Consider the following 20,157-nt stretch of genomic DNA (forward strand, 5'->3'; position numbering starts at 1 on the left):
ATGTATGTAAAAAGAAGCTACTCAATATCTGTCCCAAGAGATTTACAATTGCAGCAAAAAACAAAACAAAACAACACCAAAAAAAAAACCTCATGCTGAATATTCACCTGCATTTCTTCCACCCAGTTCAGGAGATCCTGAACATATTTCATGTTGACCTCTTCCTCCGTCATGTTGGAGTCTGCCAGAGAGGACTTCAGCAAAGGCTTTCGGATTTGAATATGTTTCAGCTGCATGAGCCCACCGGGGTCCATGCCACCACCACCACTTCCCATGTAGCTCTGGACCGAAACGGGCTGCATGCTGGGAGTCAAGGCGGGTGTCATGGAGGGGGTCAGGCACGGTGTAAGGCTAGAGGTGAATGTGGATCCAGGGGTACCTATCCCCCCAGGGGTAAGTGCAGGAGTGAGGGCTGGTGTCAGGCTTGAGTTGATATTCTGGGAAAAGCCAGAGTTCAGGCTTTGCGTGATGCCAGAGATCATCATTTTGGTTTGTTCTGTTGTAAGAGTGCGACCTTTGCTGTAGATGGAGGAACATTCAGCTCTCATTGTGAGAAGATCGTCCCGAAGTTTTGATACCCTGAAATAAAAGAAACAACAATATGACATCTCCATATCTAAAACTCTATAGAGATTTACATAATTTTAGTATGAAAGAAGATCGAATTACCTTTGGACAAGCTGGTCTGCAAATGGAAATTTCCCATCCAGAAGAATATGGATATCCACGACCTGCTGCCTGAGGATGTTCTCACACTCCAACAGGTATCCAGCAATCTCTGCTTCATTTATGAACTGGATACCAGACTCTAAACGTTTTGCATCCTTAGAAAGGAGAGAAAAAAAAAACTGAAGCATATACATATCCATATTTACCACAGCCTAAGTAACAATGTTTGCACCTAACGTACAGACTGAAGGGCCGTCCTTGCCAATGCCAGCTTGTCCTCGCCATTGACACAATCCCGTTGCACCCTGTTTGCAATCTGCTGCAACATCTCAAGCCTTCAAAAGAGAAAAGAAATAGACATATAATTGTTTTAGGTATATTATTCAAGTTGATTCTATTGTACATATTAAAGCCAGCCTCAGAGCCATGAAATTCAGAACAGAGCACAACAATGACCGAGAAGCAGAGATTAAAAAAAACAAAAAAAACAAATGGAAACAAAAGTGACTAAAGTCATCTCACCTGGATCCAAAAGCAATGTTGTTATTGAGAAATACTGAGCTGTTTATTTGTAAAGGTTCACCCAGGTGGACGTCATTGGAGCCATAGCTGGTGAAGCTACTGTTGCTGACGGACGAGAGCCCACTCAAATAAGCCATCTTACTTCAGATTGTCACCGCTATTACCAGCTTCAAAAACAACCACTGTTTTCCATCTTCACCATCCCGGTCTTGATTTAAACTTTGAGAGCCTGACTGCAGATATGCTTATCCCCAACTGACGGGATGCCTCCAGACCTGCTCCTATTTATAGTGTCACAGCCAGGTGAATAACACGTACAGAATCCCACCCTGAAACTCTATGCTGCCCTCAAGGGACAGATATCAGATACAGGTTGAGACAGCACCACACTTTGAGAGGTGAGACTGTATGAAACACTGCCAAATGCCTGTAATTGCTGTTTCTGCCCATGTGCACCACGCCCTGCATTGATGCTGTTAATATATTGTGTGTTTAGACACATGAATGCAAGAATCAAAATATCAGCCTTTCTAAACTTGTGTCAACAGAAAAACTCAAAAGAGGATATTTCAGTTGCCATAGAAACCAGCAATACATAGCACAAATAAATATTGATGGAAAGAGAACAAAAACATTCAAACTTGTATGCAAGTTTGTGTCAGAACCACATCAGTCATATTTTTCTAACATGTCAACATCATTCTTCAAGAGTTTCTTTTTGTGCTGTATAACTTTAAATATTATTTTATCGATTGTCAAATCAGAGAAAACCCACCATTATCACATGCAACTTAACAGCTTACTAGTAATCCAGAAATACCGTGTCTGCACTTTGAGTACCAGATAGAAAGAGCACACCTCCCCTCTCAGTCTTCACCGCTATTTAAAGAAGCACCAAAGAGAGTCATATTGATCAGCTACACATCTTTCCGGCTTAGAGGCTACAAAGCTTCAGACTGGGAAACTGTACAGAAAGTGTTGAGGACAGCAGGAAATCGCATTGGGACCCGGCGGCCTTCCGTTCAACATCAAACGAGACCCCACCCATCCATATCATGGATTGTTCTGCTCCCTCTGGAAAGGGGTTTTATAACATCTGGTGCAGAAGAACCCCATTCTGTCGTGGCTTCCTGCCTCGAAGTTGGCAGTCTTTTCCGCTCAACATAATCCACATCAATAGTGTTTTTGACTGCATCTCACTGTATCTCAATAAGGAGTCAATATTCAGTGGAAACATTTTTATTGTGCTAAAACATCAATTTCTTTAATTCTTAAGTGAGCCTGTCTTTATGTTTAGCAATACTGTATTTATCCATCTACCTATATACTGTATCTATGAATCTATCGATCTATCTATCTATCTATCTATCTATCTATCTATTTACCCATCCATCCTTTTGTAATGGAGATGCTCACACATGCTGCACTGACTCTCAGTGTCTGGTTTCAGTAAAGACATTAACAAGCTTGTAATAAGACTCCACCTAAACCAGCCTTAGAAAATATTATGCTGGCTCATGCTGTACATTTGCTCCTTTATCATTTTCAGCTCTAAAATATATTTCTCATTTACATCCCTAAGTATGTCAAGCAAAATCTGTCACGTGAAAGAAAAGTCAAGGGCCGGCCAAGATTAGGTTATTGTTAGATGTTTTTATAGAGTCTGCAAAGATTATATTTTTCATTCACATTGTACTGGGCCAGGTCAAAACAAGGACTGGCGTGCTGTGTGCCTCCACATACCTTTCCATCTCTGGCCTCAGGCTCTTTTCTCTTTCCAGCATAGCGATGATTAATTTTCCCCATTCCTTCTCGACATCATTGGGGTGATGACCCGGGGGTAACTGAATGCGCCCGAACTCAATCCACATCTGTCAGAAACACCACCAACAACACATAAGTTACTACAACCTGTAAGATAATACAGTATTTCGGCGTTGTGTGATCAGGGTAGCACTGCACTAGTTTTTACATTGCATACATACCTCAAGCATCTTGTAGAGATTTTTGATTTTGATTTTTTCGTTTTCTTTCACAGGGATGTCATGTTCTTTGAACTGGAGATATTGTGTATAAAGTGCCTGGGGGAAAAAGGATATTACAGGAATTTACATCAGAAAAAATGTTAATCTCAAAGCAATCATGAGGACCATCTGGTTGGCTTTAAAAATGCTATATGAAAGCACCTTCACTGTTTCAACTTATCGATTTTATATTGCAAATGAATGCTGCAGCTCTCATTTTATAGCCATCAATGCCACTTTAAGTTTCAGTTTCAGCAGAGAGACATTATATTATACATTAGAATGATCTAAAGCCATTATCCTCAACCTTTTAGATACTATTCTGTCAAATGGTGTTTAGAAAAACATAAAACATAACAGTAATAAACAAAAATTATATCATGATGTTTAATTTGTGTGACACTGTACCTTGAGTTCTACAGGGTTATTGGGGAATGATCTGTCTGACATTATGGCCACGTTGTGTTTGATCCACTGGCTGAGGTATTTGATCATGTTCTGGTACTCGATCCATTTGATATCAACATCCTGTTCAGAGGAAAAGCAGCAAGAGCAGAAGCAGCAATGAGTACCTGCTCAGCAGTTTCACATGAAATCACTTTCGGACTCACGTTAGGATTAATCCCATCGACACCATCGGGTACTCTGGGGAAGGCATCGTACAGTGTTGAGACGTATGTGATCACTGACTTTTCATCAGGAGACTGAACATCAACATCTAATGGAGAGAGGGAAAAAAAACCAATAGCTCATGAAAGCAACACGTCACTGACCTATACTCTGAGGAATTATACCTCAAGCCAAAACTAAAGCTTCCCTGTAAATCATTTATAGCTTAAAGGTGGTAAAAACTTCACAAAGTTAAACTATATGAACGCTGCAGTGTGGGGTCCTCACCTTCAGGGTCCAGCAACCTGGCCACTCCCAGCTGCTCAGCTACACAAAACGCTTGTTCCAAGTTTGATCTGTTGGTTTGTGCCGACACACAGCTCATGTCCACCAGATCTGGTCTGCAGCAGAAAAAGAAAGGACAAAAGGACTCGTGAGGCCTTTATGACAACACCAACAAGGTCAGAACATCTTGATAACATACAAAATTGGAAAACAAGGAGTGTGTCCTTTATGGTATGGCAATAAAAATCTAGATTCAAAAAAATAAATGGCAATTTTATTTATTCCGTTTAATAAAACATATGTGCTTGATTTAGTACCTGTATTTATGAATGATGGCATTAAATAGCCTTCCATCCCTCCACGAGGTTGTGAAGTTATCACACCGTACGCCTACGTAGCCGTCTGTTATCTGCTTGGACCAGAGCAGCAGTCTCTCCTTTGCTGTCATGTCCTGGGACTCCCCTGTTACGTGGATCTCTGAGATCTGTCACAAACCAAAAGAAAAAAATAGAGCAAGGGAGAGGGAGAGATCAATCAAAAATCAAATCAAACTTTATTTCTATAGCCTTTTATAATCACCCGGTGACATCCAAAGTGCAAAGCTAAAACAATACATTAAGAAGTAAAATACGAGAATAAATACACAAAAACAAAAAAATTAAATAGAACACAGGTGCTGTCTGTAGGAGGTGCGGCGGTGCTGCAGTTTGTTGAAGCCATCCAGAAATTCATAAAACAGAGCATACAGAGTAAAATAAAATACACAGCCCTAGGCAGAGTTAAAAGCCAACTTAAAAAGGTGAGTCTTCAGTTTTGATTTAAAAAGGCCGAGATCAGTGATGGCGCGAATGTCGGGGGGGAGTTTGTTCCACAGTCTCGGAGCAGCAATTGCAAAAGAGCGATCGCCCCACTGTTTGTATCTCGACCTTGGGATGTCTAAAAGAAGCTGACCTGAAGAACGCAGGGCCCTGCCAGGGTCACGTAGGGTTAAAATGTCAGACAGGTAAGAGGGACCCTTAGCAGATAGCAGACATCGTTAAGTAAAATTTCAGGCTCATCAATTATAACCCTTACTAAGAGAATTATTGAAAACTAAACCCTTGTTCTGCGTATTCATATAGCATTGATTACCATTCAAACTATAATACATCACACAACTCCATAATTATTCTTTCAATCATAAAACTCTTTCCAGGAATACCCAGGTTTCAATTAATCTCACAGGTTTAATAAGGACAGGTAACAATAACTGGTTTAAGAGAAATTGATGACAGGTTGGGCAAGACTTCACGTTTGAAAATTTTAAATTGTACTCACAAGGTTCATTAATCCCTTTGTTCACATATTCCAAAATGTCAACAGTATCCCAGCAATGTCAAACAGAGTTAGATAATACCTTGCTCTGGAGTTTTACAGCTGAGATCAATGACGTAAAACAAACAGAGCCACAACCCAGACAGTCAGCTGGCAGCAGTCTGAACAGTACATACAAAAAACACAGTAATTGAATGAATTCTGGAAAGATAGAGCATGACTTTTCTTATCAGTTTCTAAACACTCATTCATTCAGATTAAATACAACAGGAGCTGAAATCTGGTGCAAAAGCTCACATTGAAGAAAATGCAGGCTCAGCCCTGGACAGGCAGTTCAGGGATAATACAGAGAAACAGAAACTCATCTTCAGCAAATTTAAAGTTACTTAGTAATCTGAAATCCATGTTTTGAGATTGTGGAAATAAACTGTACCCACAGATGATGTTCACAGTTAAAACATGCAAACACCACAAGCACAAAAGCAGTGTAGCTCCCATCAAACCAGGAACTTTCTTGCTGTGATGCGACACTGCGAACCTCTACGCCACCATGTCCACCTCATGTATCAACATATCAACAAGATTCTCACGGGCCTGCAGTCAACAACATAAGACAAACAAGGTGCATTAAGTCCACCCAGCCAGAAAAACAAAATTAAGACCTGAGCAGCAGTGTAATTGAACTGAACGAAGACATAATATAGACAATCTTTCTCAAAAAGGTTTCTGTACAGAACTGACTACAGTTTCGACAAACTTCCTCCTCAAAACAGTTTTTTATGACATTATGAGGGCTGGGGAGCAAACCAAGCACAGCAGTAACGTGCCTATCATCCATGCATTCTTGACCTGGGTTAATGTAGGTCATGTAAGAGGTCTCAAGTCTCAAAAAGGCTAATAAATACTGAATATAAAATGAAGAAATCTGAAGCCACATTCAATCAAAAAATTTGAATATATAAATGTAAGCTGTATAACTGCAGAACACAATCTGGAGAGGATATGCATTTCAGCCTCCATACAATTCAATAATAGCCATAAATTGTTGAAGAAGATGAAAATAGGCATCAAATTTGATTAAAAAAATAAATTAACACTGTCTAAATGATGAGGGTGTTCACCTATATCTGTAAAAACAGATTTATAGATCATCTTAGATGTCCATGTATAAATAAAGACAAATAAGCGAGGCACTGTATATAGAAATGTATCCTACATTGATAAATGTATACATATACTTAGAATTAATTTCTAATCTAAAAACCACAGTCTACTTTATGCACCAATCTAATATGTGTCACTTTTATTGGAGCTATAAATAGCACAACCTTGGTTTACCTTGTGTTGTGTGGAAATACATGTGGCAGGAGCTGGCGTGGGGTCTACGTAACCAGAGCAGGTGTGGGCTCTCCGTCTCCTCCGTCTGTGTGCTTGAGATCCCCATATAATCTTGGCAAACGTTTCCTCGGTTCCAGGTTTATCGTTTCTCCTCAGAGTCTGTAACATGTGCTCCACTGCTCCAAAGCTAACGGCCCTCCGCAACTGGCGCTTGAGTAGCTTTTTCACCAGCAGGCCATCCTTCGCCGAGACGCCTCTGGACGTTGTGCTAATGCCACGCAGCGTTCCCTCCACAGCAGACCTGCTGCCATCACTGTCTTCCTGCTCTGTGGAAAATCTTCTCACCTTGTACCGCAGCCTCGAGCCAAGAGGTTCATCACAAGGATCTCTGAGGATCAAAACGGGGACCTCGCCAACAAAAACACCTTTGCTGATACTGCCCTGCCTGGATAGATGTTTCTCCACCACCAAGGTTCTATCCAGCTCTGCTTGGTTTTCCTCTGCGGTACTATTTGGGATGTTTTGTAAATTTTCGCTGCTGCAGATGACCTTACTTGCAATGGCTTCATTTCCAGGACTCCACACAGATCCAGCCGGTTTAAAATGTTCCGTTTTTCTCTTTTTTCTCTGAAAATATCGGCGACCCTTTAGCTCTTTGGATTCAGGCTTTAATGGGGCTTTCTTAGGGTCAACGTAGCATTCCTCTTTCGGGCCCCGAACACACCCACAGATGTTTCCCATGGTTGTCAGTGGTATGAAGTATTATCCATCGACAGTGCACAACTCCCAGCTGTGAGCTGTTCTCAGGAAAAGTATCCGGTGCGCTCCATGCGATCTGAAAAAGCACGATCCCACTGGCAGAAAGCCATTTTGACACTCTGGAAGTATGACACACGAAGCAGTCGCAGCTCAGCAGCCAGACAAACAACTCGTTCCACTCTGACAGGAGTCCACATCTTCCATTTGTTGACTCACTGCTCAGAACCGGTGAGGTTTTCTCCCTCGCTCCCTCACTCTGTAGTTTTCACTCGCTTTCGCCCTCACTCGCTGGTCTCTCCTCTGACACAGGAATCTTTTCTGACCTTTGAAACATTTCTCCGGCTTTGCTAATCCAGCTCAAACACCATAAAGGCATACGCAGACGTGGCTCACGCGCTCACAGCCCTCAGCTGAGCAGCAACGGAAAAAGACCTGTGGACAAACCTGTTTTTGATTTGCTTAGTCAAGACATAAACATGCACGTCATGGTGCCTTCTTTCCTTTTCCTAATATTTGTGTAACCAGGTCATACTGTATCTGAAGGGTTGACGGAAGGAAAGCAGCTTAAAACTGCAAGTGGATGCCGCTTGAAGGCCGCCTATTATACTGTGGGAATTTGTTTTGGCTCAGCATGTTTGGTTGCATGAACCAGGCAGAGTCCCAGCCAGTCACAGAGGCTCTGAAAAGCAGAACAGAGCGGCTGAAGCTGAGGCAAATCCAAGCTGAGCAGCAAAGTGCTTTCACTTTGTCTATTAATCGAGCTACATACAATGGCCGAGCCAGAGGTGGAGCTTAAATCCACTGGTTTAAGCAAACACCATTATCTGAACAAATCACCACCACTGCAGTTCACAAGGGGGGGTGATGCTCGGACCAGGAAGTGATTCACCATATAAAACCATTAGAACAATTAAATGAGCCATGAGAGCCCACTGAAGTGGAATCTGACAATATTAAAAGGCAAAAAAAAGTGTAAGTGGTATGTAAAAGCGTAAATATAAAGTCAACACACATCGCCATTAAAAATGACTGTGTGGTACTGTGTGTTTACAGTGTATAAACATCACCGAAGTTTCTTAGGAGGTCACAGCACAGCAAATACAGTTCAAACTACAGTGTGCTGCCTTTTCTTATGTACGTTGAACAATCATTTATGTCTAGAAATAAAGGAGTACATATGCAAAGGGTCTATATTATGTTGTCATTAGAAAAGACATCAATGCTGATGGACACACCTCATTGTAGTAATGGTCAATAACACAGTGATTTTAGTATCATTTTATAAATTAGTACATTATTTCCTAAATGTGATTGGCTCAAATATATTATTACACTATGAGCTGGTTAAGTTATTATGTTATTGGCTTGATTAAAATGATCAAATCTATGATGTTATTGTTTGATATAAACATTTTGTTCCTTTTGATGCCACTGACAGGATGTGTATTTTTCATAACTAAAACTGCCACACCCTTTTGAATTAACTAGACACTTGTTAAACCATGAAAAATTTGAGAAATTGAGCTTTTCATTAGTAGTATTAGTCATTCACTGTGTCAATTGGGAATTCGAGGCTATGACTATTCAATCGCCATCATTCTATCATTCCCTGTTTGTTGACCATCCTTAAGCCATAATATTGACACTAATCCAGGTGACCTAGCTTTAAGAGTGGCAATACAAGCTTAAGAGGAGATGATGCATAGTAATGTAAATACGAAGCAACAGGTAGCGTACTTTGTCAGGGATTAACAGGAAAAAAAAAAAACGTGTTACTACTTCATAATGACAAATAAAGGTAGGGATTGATTTGTCATTCCTTTTTGAATAACAACCCAAAAATACAGAACTCCTTCATTGATGCCCTCCATCTGACTGAAACAAGCAAACAAGACGTAAAACACCTGAAAGCATCACATTGACATGGCATCACTGTCAAAGAAATATCATACCCTGGTTTTCTCCGGCAGAAAAATACAGAACATGATGAAACATGAAACATCCTGCTTTGTGTAACAAAATCCACATTTGCCAGCGAGAACATGATTAAAAAATGCACAATGTCTGAAGCATCACAGCAAAAGTCCAAGTATTTACACAGTAAGCCCACCAAGAGGTAGAAATTTTGGGGTCAAACATTTATATAACATACATAAAAATATAGCTTGAAGCGGTCAGAAAACCACCCAAAGCAACCCTTGTCCTTCAAACTGTTTTTGATCACTTCTGACACCATCAATCATATAAAGACATGTAGTGCTCAGTTCACGCGTGTCAGTGTGCCGTCAGGACTGGTTATCTAATAAAGCCAGAGGTGTATTATATGACTGAAGCTTAAGCTTTTTCTCTTTAAATGCACTGGTGACCTTCCAAATCAAGAAGAAACAGGTCCTTCACTGTTGGATCAACTGCTGTAGGGCTTGCGTGAGACTGACAGCAGCAGGTGTTGGCATCGCCACAAACGCTATCCGTCAGCAAGTTTGAGTCTGGGTGGAACTATGTTAGCTCCTATTCTCAATTCATCCTCTCCGTCTATTAGTCACACAAATGCATGCATGAAAAAATAAGCCCAATGCACAACCACCTGGTTCAAAGCCATACGTTTGAAAGATGTGGGCTAGTATTTGGATCATATTCTTGTCTGTCTCTAACATGTTGCATGTGCATGGAGTTAGAGAGAAGAGGAGAGAAAGAAAAGAACACTGCAAGGAGTCATTCAAATATAGTGGACACCTGAATAGTCTTGGCATTCACAACACTAAGCCACTTAACAAGATTTATGCAACAGCAATAAATTGCAAGATATTGGCTTTGGAGAACATTTTAAGTGCATTTGAAAAAAGACTCACACAGTTTAAAGCTTAAAGCATCTTAAAAACCTTCTACCCAGAGATGAGGTGCATAGCACTGCAGGCTTTTACTGACAAGTGCATAAATGAATATCACAGAGAAATAGAAATACTACACTTTGAATTAAAAAAAACAACAATAGACCAAATATCGATGTAAAATAATTACTTCCATAAAAATGTTGTATCTTTACAAATCATACAGAGAGAAAAAACGCCTCCAAAGCATTTAAAATCTGACATAACGGGGCCACTCAAAACTACCTGATAATTTGCATGAACGTGAAAGGGTAAGGCAGGTCAACGGAGCCTTGTCACACTGAAAAATGCAAAACCCAACACAGCATGATGAAGGGTGCATAGTTTTGACAGCCTGTGGTCAAAAGCAGAAATATCAACTTATGGGTGTGAACTCAGTTTATGAACATTAATCTGGAGCTTTAGAGCATTATGTAATTGAATCTCAGGATGCCAGTATTTCTGTTGCACAAGCATCATTCTGTTGAAACTCAGCCGATTTAAAATCATGATCAAGTGCGTTATAAAAGGAACAGAACAATGATGATTCTTGTGTAATCCAAAATAAAATTAAATCAGAATGAAATCAAATGGAATTGAAATTGAGATGCACCATCTGGTGCACAATAAAGCACGCACAATAAAGTCACACATAGAGTTTTTTTAAAGGTATAGTAGAGGATTTTCTTCTTCCGGGTGGATCATCAAAATAACTGGTCCTCCCAATTGTCAATCATTCTGGTGATATATGACGTAAGCCCGTCGTACGTGCTCGTCCATGCGCGCAGCTCACTCCACACGGTCCTCATCATGCCGGTGGCCGACCCGACGCATTATTCTCGGACATTTTTACACAGTTTCACCCACTCTGGGTGCAAATCTTCTTGTAAAGTGAGCTTATGTGAGCGATGCCGACTTGTGACTTGTAAACAGAGCGTGCACGAGGAGAACTGGGCTCGTGCATGTCTCTCGCACGCGTTTTAGTAGGCGTTCCGTCTCGGGAGCAGGTACAGCGTTGCGCATGCGCATTTTTTTCAAACGGTGGAGAGGGCGGTTCTTTCCTAAAATTCCTGAAAATCCTCCTGTATACCTTTAAGTAAAAGTATAGTCCATTATCACTTGAAAAGCATCAATAACACCCCATTAGAAGTCAATACTGACCTGAAAGTGCAGAATGATGGTCCAGATTAATCCCAGGGTCAGTTTTGGGTTTCCATCTGTGATGTCGTCGTTTCTGATATTTACAAGTTTGACCTGATGACAGAAAACACAAGCTCAATGCATGAGATATTACAATATTTTGCAGAACTCAACCGAATCTCACCACTACGACATCATAAAACTTTACATGTGACTGCTGTTTTAATTATGTACATTCAGTGCTAACTGTCATTTTAACCTCCAAAAGAGTTCATCCTTGTGAAACAAACAACAACAAATGAGCGTCTATCTGTCTCGTCTTTTTGGACTCATGCCTGCCATATCACATACGCCACAGGGTGGCAGGATTGTCATGTTTTTCTGGAGAATATTGTAATCACATCGTGGCACTGAGGTGAACCCAAAGTAGGAGTTATCAACCAATTAAATGCTATAAACCTGTAGGTACTGTTTGATCAACAACATATCAATGTAAGGAATTGTGTATTTTTAATCCTGTGATATACATTTCCCATAAAAAAGCAGAATGCAAAATCTTGGATTAATGCAGCAGTAAATAATGTAATCTTCCTCTGTGGATGCAATCATCCGGAATAACTGTAATCAATCAGCTAAAAGTAGAGATTGAGGGACCTTTATATAGTTCGACAGCTTTACATGGATGTATGTTCTGTAGCTACAACAACAGAACAACTCATGTGACGGTCTATGAATCCTTTGTCTCAAGCCTTACGTCACATCTGGCCACGGCTCAACCAGGCTGTGTTGTTCCTCTCCTTCTGAGTGTGGTGGGGGAGGGGAGGCAATCAAACCATTTTGGAATCCCACTGATGGGATTTGTATTCAGCGATCCTCAAATGATGCAATTAACAATCTAACAACTGAACAGAATTATGATTTGTGTGTGTGTGTGTGTGTGTGGTGTTGGGCATCATATAGCCTCCCAGTCACATGTGTATCTTTGGTTGTGTTTATTTGAACACTAGAGGGAGATGAGGTTATTGTTTGTAACACAATTTCACATGACTCCTACAAACATGTATTGTGATGTTTAATGGGCTATTTTTAGTTGCATTTTATGTCAAAGTACGATCATTCCTTACTACTGTAAATGTGCAACATTTCAAGCAATTGATGCCCGATCTATAACGCTCTCCAAAATGGACATCAGATTTGAATCAACGGTGTGATTTAGCAGGATGCTTGAACCAATTCTCACCTGCCGCCTTTTTAAGTAATCCAGTGCTATTTGTACATTCTGGAGTCTGTGGAAGCGCATCCTCCCCCTCTCCCGAGGCTGTGGACAGAAACAGGGAAGAGGAGCCATGTATGCTCATCATGTTCTTGACATTATCAAGGGACACATTAAAAAAAAATTTATAATAAAATTAGTAGCGTGAAGGACACAAGACATGCTTCAAGGTTCTTACCCACTGATCTGGTGAAGTCAAGACTTAAAACACACACAATCTGGACCCACAACAACCAAAGGTGTTTTCCCACTCAAACTGTGCGTACTGTGGTTATACTGGCCTGCAACATTTTCCACCATTTCCACCTCTACAAATCAGCTCTGAATAGGATTTAACAAATCAAGCATCCCAACCTGGGAAAACAAAACTGTACTATCCAGAGGTGCAACAGAAGATTTGACTGCAAATATCATAGTGCAGCAATAGACAGTTTTTATAGTAAACATTACTGAACAATCAAGGGCCACAGCATGAGGTAATGAGATGGAAAATGCATTCAAGCAACAAAGCTGCGGCTGAAAAAGACTTGCGCTTCCTACATGTATCCTGTTCATCGCAATAGAAAAGGGGAAATGCCTTTGAATGGAACCCAATCTTCCATTACGTACGAGTCATTCACCTATGAAACCTCCTTGAGGATTCAAAGCAGCAAGATACTTAATAGCCGGCAAATAAAACTCATCATACAGATTTGGAAAGCTGTCACTGTATGACTCAATGATGCGCAAAGCTTGTGAAATGGAAATAAAGACCCAAGCTTCATGGACTCGTTTTGTTATGATATATAATATTTTTTAAAGCTTTTGCAAGGGCAATGTGTCATATTTCTTCATCAGGCTGCTGTCTTTATTCTATTAAAATGTCTCAAAAGTAAATTTGTGGATTAACTGCCTGGGTCTTCGACTCGTGCATATTTTTATGCATCAAGAAACATTTACGTTAAATCTTCTTATTCAGATGGAAACACAGCTCAGCACAAAAAGAAAGATCTCGCAAATTTAGGGAAAGGGAAAAGATAGTCTACAATTCTACAAAAAAAAAAATTTCTTTCTAAGGCAATTATCTAAGACAATAAGAGGACAATAAGAGATCTGCAGATCCTGCAGTTTGATTGCTTCTACGTTCCTGTTAACTGCACAGCACGCTCTGAATTAGTTTGTTACAAGGAGGTGGGGGGTGCGAGCCACACGTACCCCCTTATCATCATCCAACGAGTCTCCATGCTGCTCAACTGCACATGCTTCTGTCCCACTCACCAACCGCAAAGTCTTCAGAAAATCACGCTCCCTTGGCTTATCACCGAAAAGGCAACACATGGGGGGAGAAAAGGAACACACGGACACACAGCGGCCAAATCAAAGAAAGTTAAGACAATGGACACGAAACGATCAGAGAGTAGAGAACAGAAGAGGAGGAAAGTGGGATGTAAACAGAAAATAGAATTCTACTCAGAGGATGGATGTTAGTCACACTAAATTGAGGGGGGAGCCACTGGGTTTTATCACCCAGGGATGCATGCAATTCAAGGGACATCACAGCTTAACAACACTGTGTGATGGCTCAGAGACCGAGTATCAGTAATAAATGAAAAACATGTTAAGACGGACATGGAATACAAGTCATAGTACACACAGTTCTGTCACTGGCTAAATGAAACAGCTTCACACGCTTTCAACTTTTATCTGATTGTACATAAATATGATTTTTTTTTTAATTTAAATACCAATCAATTTTATTTTTTATTACTTCTTTCTGAAACATGAATCTATTTGTGTATATATATATATATATATATATATATATATATATATATATATATATATATTTAAATATGCATACACACATACATTCTATGTTCAGTGCTTATTAGCTGTATTACTGTGTCCTGTTCCTTTTTCTGTTGCATATTTGGTATGGTAAAATTGGTATGACTATTAAAGGAATGTATAATCTAATCCATTCTAAACAGATTCTTTTATTTTAGCTCACTGAAAAGGCAACACATTTGGACAGTCAGTTGGACAGTCAGCGGTCACTGTTGGTTAATTAGTGACTCAAAAGCTTGAAAGCTCATTGGGAATTTTCTGGGTATTTCTAGAATTTAGTTTTTACAAAAATTACCAACAGTAATAATTTCATAATCAGATACCACAATAACTCCAGTTTTTTGTATCAATTAGAAAAGCAGCATTACTTTAAGTAGAATATATTTTCAAGACTTCAGTGCTCTTTGTATTTGGTTGGAAGTTGCAGTCGTCCCTTTCAGGACAATATGAGCAAGATATGATGTTGATATTTCTCAAAGCATATATATATTGCTATGCATCAGTGCACACAGTTTTAGCGATGACACAATAATCGTACGGAAATGTCGGTTTGTAAATGTGTGAGACCAAGTCATCCTGTCGATCTCCTGAGGAGTGGAAACTTGTCATGCAAGACTAAACCGTCTTGGGATGACTTGTTGACATTGTTGAATAAAATAGCTGGACATTGCAAGAGATCAGAGAACAAATCCTTAGTTTTTTGTCTCATTCTGCAGTATTTTTTTCCATGTTATATTAAAATATATTCATCTAAAATCTTAAAGATTGTACGTTTAAATATATTAAAATGATAACATAGCTTTGGATGAAAAGCTTTCCAACAAAATCTGAGTCATTTATATAAACAGCTTCATAAAACTACAATAATAAAAACTCTTTAATGAGACGAGCCACGCTAACTGGTTATTTCTTAACAAAATCAGCATTTAATGATATCACACCCTGCTCTCAGATATGTAATGACTTTCACTTTATGTTGTTTGTTTATACAGCAGCCTTGAGCAGAAATTAGTGGCATAAAAAGCTGGTTAGCATGTTTGTTAATGACTTAATGATGTCTGTCGAGATCTTCCAAACAATCCCAGTAGGCAGCAACACATTTCCCCATTTGCAGATTCTCAACCTTATTTGTTCACATTTTTTCTCACTGAAAGACTTCATTCATCCTGGTACCAAACCCTCCACTATTCCACCATATTTCCCTTGACACGCGTGTGGCTCTGCTGGTACTGTGGAACAATTTGTGCCATCACTGACTGAATCCAAAAATAAGCATGGAAAAAGGCTTACTGTACTGGTTTCTTTCATATGGCTTACATCTGCTCGCACAAACACAGAACGGCTTATCCAGAGAACACAGCTACATATACTGCATGTCTCAGAATATGTGAGGAAAAATTAAAGGATTGAAATGTCGTTGCAACTGACACAAAAAGAGCTCTTGCTGGATGTAAAAACACAAGCAAATCCTGTAGCTCACACTATGGCAGCATGAATGAGAAATCCTAAAAGATATTTTGAGTAACAGTAATTGTTCTGGAAAAGAGAAAAAAAATTCACACACAAAAAACCAACATTAAAGCAATCTGGAAACTGTAAAAGTTTGTTTGTGACAATGAAGAGATAATTTTTTTAAAAACGTGAACTCACCAATGTGTCTCCAGACAAGACTTCCAACAGTGAGATCAGGTTATGTCCATCTCGTAAGTCTTCATACAGATCATTTATGTGCTTTCGCACCTGCAATTACAGGAAGAAGCCACATGAAAAAGAGACATACCGACAGACAAACAAATATACGCTGATTTTTTTTTTTTGTCCGTGGCGTATGTAAAAATTATCTGTGGTAAATACGAAAGTGGAAAGTACAAATATTTTTTTTTTAGGTGGTAGTAGTAGTAGTAGTGTGTACCTATGCACATATACAGTATGTACACACACATTAAAGTACAAAGTTCAATAATGTGTGTCCAAATGTAGAGAATCAAAACAACATAAGTCATCAGAATAACTGAAAGATCATCAATATTGAAAACACAGTTAAAAAAAAGTCATTATCATCATCATATTGTACCTTTACATGTTTGAAATGATTGTATACAGTATCTCAGTAAATTATCACATTGTGGATGTTCAATAATCCCATTATTGTGCTTGGTGATCAGTTTCAGAAATATAAATATCTGTACTTTCCGCTGCTTCTAAAGTCAAGTAAATGGAGTATAAAATAATGTGGCCAGTAAAGCTTAACAGGATATCAGCATGACACCTCATCCAAGCACTTGAACCGTTCCGGTCCGAAGTGTTCACCTTCCAGCAGGCGCGTCCCTCCTTCCTGTCCTAAATACCACGCCTCTGAAATCACCCCGCTGCCCGCTGACCTGCTTTCACACAAGGCTTTCAGCACTGTAATCCCAGATAGCCGCCACAGCTGTGTGCAGCCAAAATAGACCTGCACCCTGATGTTATTGGGTCAACACGGCATATCCCCGACAATTACTCAGCACCTCTGATTTTTCATGAACCACATGTGAAGTCTGCTGAAGCGGACAAGACAATGAATCCATGTGGCTGGAGGAAAATATTTGCATTGCTCCAATTAAGCCATTAATACAAATTCAAATTACCACGGGGGCAGATTTATTTGTTTTTAATCCACGTGTTAGCTTTAATCTCTGTAGTTTTATTGCATGTTCTATGAGCTTCACTTCCTTCTTTCTCTGCCAAAAATGTGACATTATATGTTCATCATGTGTATTATGTGAGGGCAAGCTATTGCAAGCATTTCCTGAAGGTACAAGTCTTACAGCTCCAGTTACTGTGATGATTTTCTTAAAACTGGAAAACGATTGCATGCAAAATACATTCAAGCCGAGATAATATGGTCCAAGAAGAAAAGCAACTTTCAGAATTGTGCCTACTTCTATTTTTAAGCTGTGTTTTCTCCAAAAAATTAGATTGAACCTCCAATTAATGTTAACTTGCAAGTCACCCCATAGAAAATCATTCCCAAAATGTCATGCACAACTCTTATTTACTGTATATTTGTTGAAACTGCACCTAAGACAGAGTGCACAGGCAGCTGATGGGAAAATATTTAGGTATGAAGAGGCTTTAGGGATCAGCAAAACTTTTACAATTCTCCTCTATGGCACCATCAATGTTTGTCAGCATTTATTATTACTCTCAGGACCACAGATTCATGGTGGCACTGCAGAAATGATTGGGGATTGTTCAATGGTGTGAGAATATATTCCACATATTTCACAGGGCCATGGTAACTCTGGTCTGCCTGTTACATAAAAGTAGAGGAGGGGCATCAGGGCCAGGCCTGGCGGTCCACTGCAGGCCATAAATAACTTCACACTGCCTTAATAGAAATTCTATATGCTGTATGTTGAGGCGAAATTATTTATTTACTTCACACTGCAACTGACAGATTTCTAAAGTATATTTTCTTGTCTGTTTCATCAAAAAGTCTGAAGTTGTCTTCTATAAGCAATAGCTGCTTGTGGATGCAAAAACTGGGTTTTGATCCTCAACAGATGCATAAAAAAACAAGGCTGTATTTCTTGCTACTGTTCAGTCTTATCTGCCAAGTCGCTGGTAAAAATATTCACGTCACACAGTCAAAATATTGAGTTTATTAACAGGGTTTCAAAACAACTGAGGGTCAATGGTGGCTTGTGTCATTTTCAAATAAATGTAAAAACTGCCGTAGATTTGTCACCGTCACAGTGACATGGTTAAGGCACTGTTTTAGTAAGATTAGTTGGCTTAATTCAACACTGAACAGTAGACTGTAGTAAAGCCTATGAGAGATGGGCTTTATTGTTGGCAAAGTAGTAAATAGTACATCAAAGGTATGCACAGTATTTCTACTTTAAACAAAAAGGGCATATAGTTTATTCTGCTATCATTTTTGAGAGAAATCACAACTTGCTATCACAAGTTGCTATCACAACTGAAATGAGTTTGACACACCTCAACTAAACTGATGCTTGAAGTTTATAATCTGTACTTTTGTTATTATGGACTTCGCTATCAATAATAAAAAAAGCAATACCTTTTACATTTTTCCAATCAATAACAGTAATTTTATTATGAGTGATAATTATCACTGACACATGAACCTCATTAGAAACAATAACTAAAATCATTACTAGCGTCTGTTTTACAAAAATCAACTGAGACATGCCCAGACTCATCTGCTTAAGTGTTTCATTAAATTCCACCGACAAATAAAACACCCCTGTGAGTGTCTCAGATTCCTGAGTCAACAAACGGAAACCTGTTGGTGCAACTGAGCTGCAGCCCTTGTCATGCTAAATTGCATTTACCTTTACTAACGTATTGAGAGGAATGTTAACTTGTTGAGACCTCACACAGAATGTGGCAATACATTACCAATTATTTATTGTTCACATTCCAGGAAAATGGTTTTGATCACCTTTCAATAGCAGAATTGTAACAAATGTCCTGGTTTCATCTATGTAAAAAAAAGTTACAAGTAATAATACCAGAATCTGATTCTTAAATCACTTATCAAATAAATGTGGAATTTAACATAGATTAAAATAAAAAGAATGGCAATAATCATGCAGTGTTTGTTACCTTCAGCAGATGCTGGTTAATCCACTTTGTAAATGTCTTCTTCTGCACTCTGTCCCTTTCATCTGGGAAGGAAGAAAACCAAAAAGTTACTATTTGCAACAATGTAAAATAAACATCACAGATGTATCTAAATACACGTTTTTTTTTATACAGAGTCAATATAGATTTGACAAGGTTGGGCAGCATAAAAATTAAGCTAAAGAATCCAGTACTGTGGTTTAGATGTCAGCTGAAGAAATATTGAAAATGTTTGACAAATGAGATTAGAGATGGAGGAGAAGAAAATGCTGGAAAAAATAAGAAGCACTGATTCAGGTCACTTACTCAAATGAAGGTAAAAATTTTCTTTTTTTTTTTATCAACTCACTCGGATTTCTTTTCAATAAGACCATGGATGAGGATGTTTTGCTGTTCTGAGATCAGTGGCTACTAGTTCTCCTTGTCAAAGACATTACATTCAAAAGGAGGCTTGAAGAAACTTAGTAAAAATTAAACAATGCATACAAAAAAAAGAGAATCTATTGTATGAGTTATTGCCCAGTTTTTTAAAGAATAAATCCACCCATCAATTGTCTGGACAAGTGTCACAGTAAACTGCAGCCCATCCTCACCGTCTCCTCATAAAGCAAATACTGTGTCTTTGTGCAGTGGTAGAAAGATATAGAGCTATAAAGAAGAACATGCAGCCCCTTGAATAAAGTTATTTGTTCAGTCATTTCCAGGCACAGAAGAAAACATTTAAGATCAATGGAGAACCGTGCACTGTTAAAACATCCAGTAGCAAACAAGAGAAAATCAATCACTCTGAACTTTGAGAAGAAAAGCAAGCAGAATGCCATTTTCTATTTGTGGAGACTTGCAGGATTGAAAAGTCTGTTTATATAGGCTGCCTACCTGGGGTAACTGGAGCTAATCA

At 39.1% G+C, this 20,157-nt stretch overlaps 1 protein-coding gene across 11 annotated transcripts in view; it reads right to left on the reverse strand.

Annotated features, from left to right (window-relative positions):
• The window catches only part of dst (dystonin), a 97,962-nt gene that overhangs the window by 65,691 nt on the left and 12,114 nt on the right, over window positions 1–20,157 (reverse strand). For 4 of the 11 annotated variants that reach the window (XM_080507537.1, XM_080507540.1, XM_080507538.1 and 1 more), the window contains exons 1-10: window positions 6,762–7,747; window positions 4,427–4,593; window positions 4,113–4,225; window positions 3,827–3,933; window positions 3,624–3,743; window positions 3,177–3,272; window positions 2,935–3,062; window positions 911–1,004; window positions 670–824; window positions 108–579 (exon numbers count right to left, since the gene is read on the reverse strand). In XM_080507537.1, coding sequence (XP_080363663.1) covers window positions 108–579; window positions 670–824; window positions 911–1,004; window positions 2,935–3,062; window positions 3,177–3,272; window positions 3,624–3,743; window positions 3,827–3,933; window positions 4,113–4,225; window positions 4,427–4,593; window positions 6,762–7,502 — 2,193 coding nt within the window. In that variant the 5' untranslated portion in view covers window positions 7,503–7,747. Of the gene's footprint in view, window positions 1–107; window positions 580–669; window positions 825–910; window positions 1,005–2,934; window positions 3,063–3,176; window positions 3,273–3,623; window positions 3,744–3,826; window positions 3,934–4,112; window positions 4,226–4,426; window positions 4,594–6,761; window positions 7,749–11,548; window positions 11,642–12,767; window positions 12,846–14,057; window positions 14,094–16,277; window positions 16,368–19,241; window positions 19,304–20,157 lie in introns of those variants that run through there. The other 7 variants (XM_080507536.1, XM_080507541.1, XM_080507542.1 and 4 more) reach the window with 4 other exon arrangements.

Source organism: Blennius ocellaris (assembly GCF_963422515.1).
Source record: "Blennius ocellaris genome assembly, chromosome: 13".
In the NCBI taxonomy this organism is placed as follows: Eukaryota; Metazoa; Chordata; class Actinopteri; order Blenniiformes; family Blenniidae; genus Blennius; species Blennius ocellaris.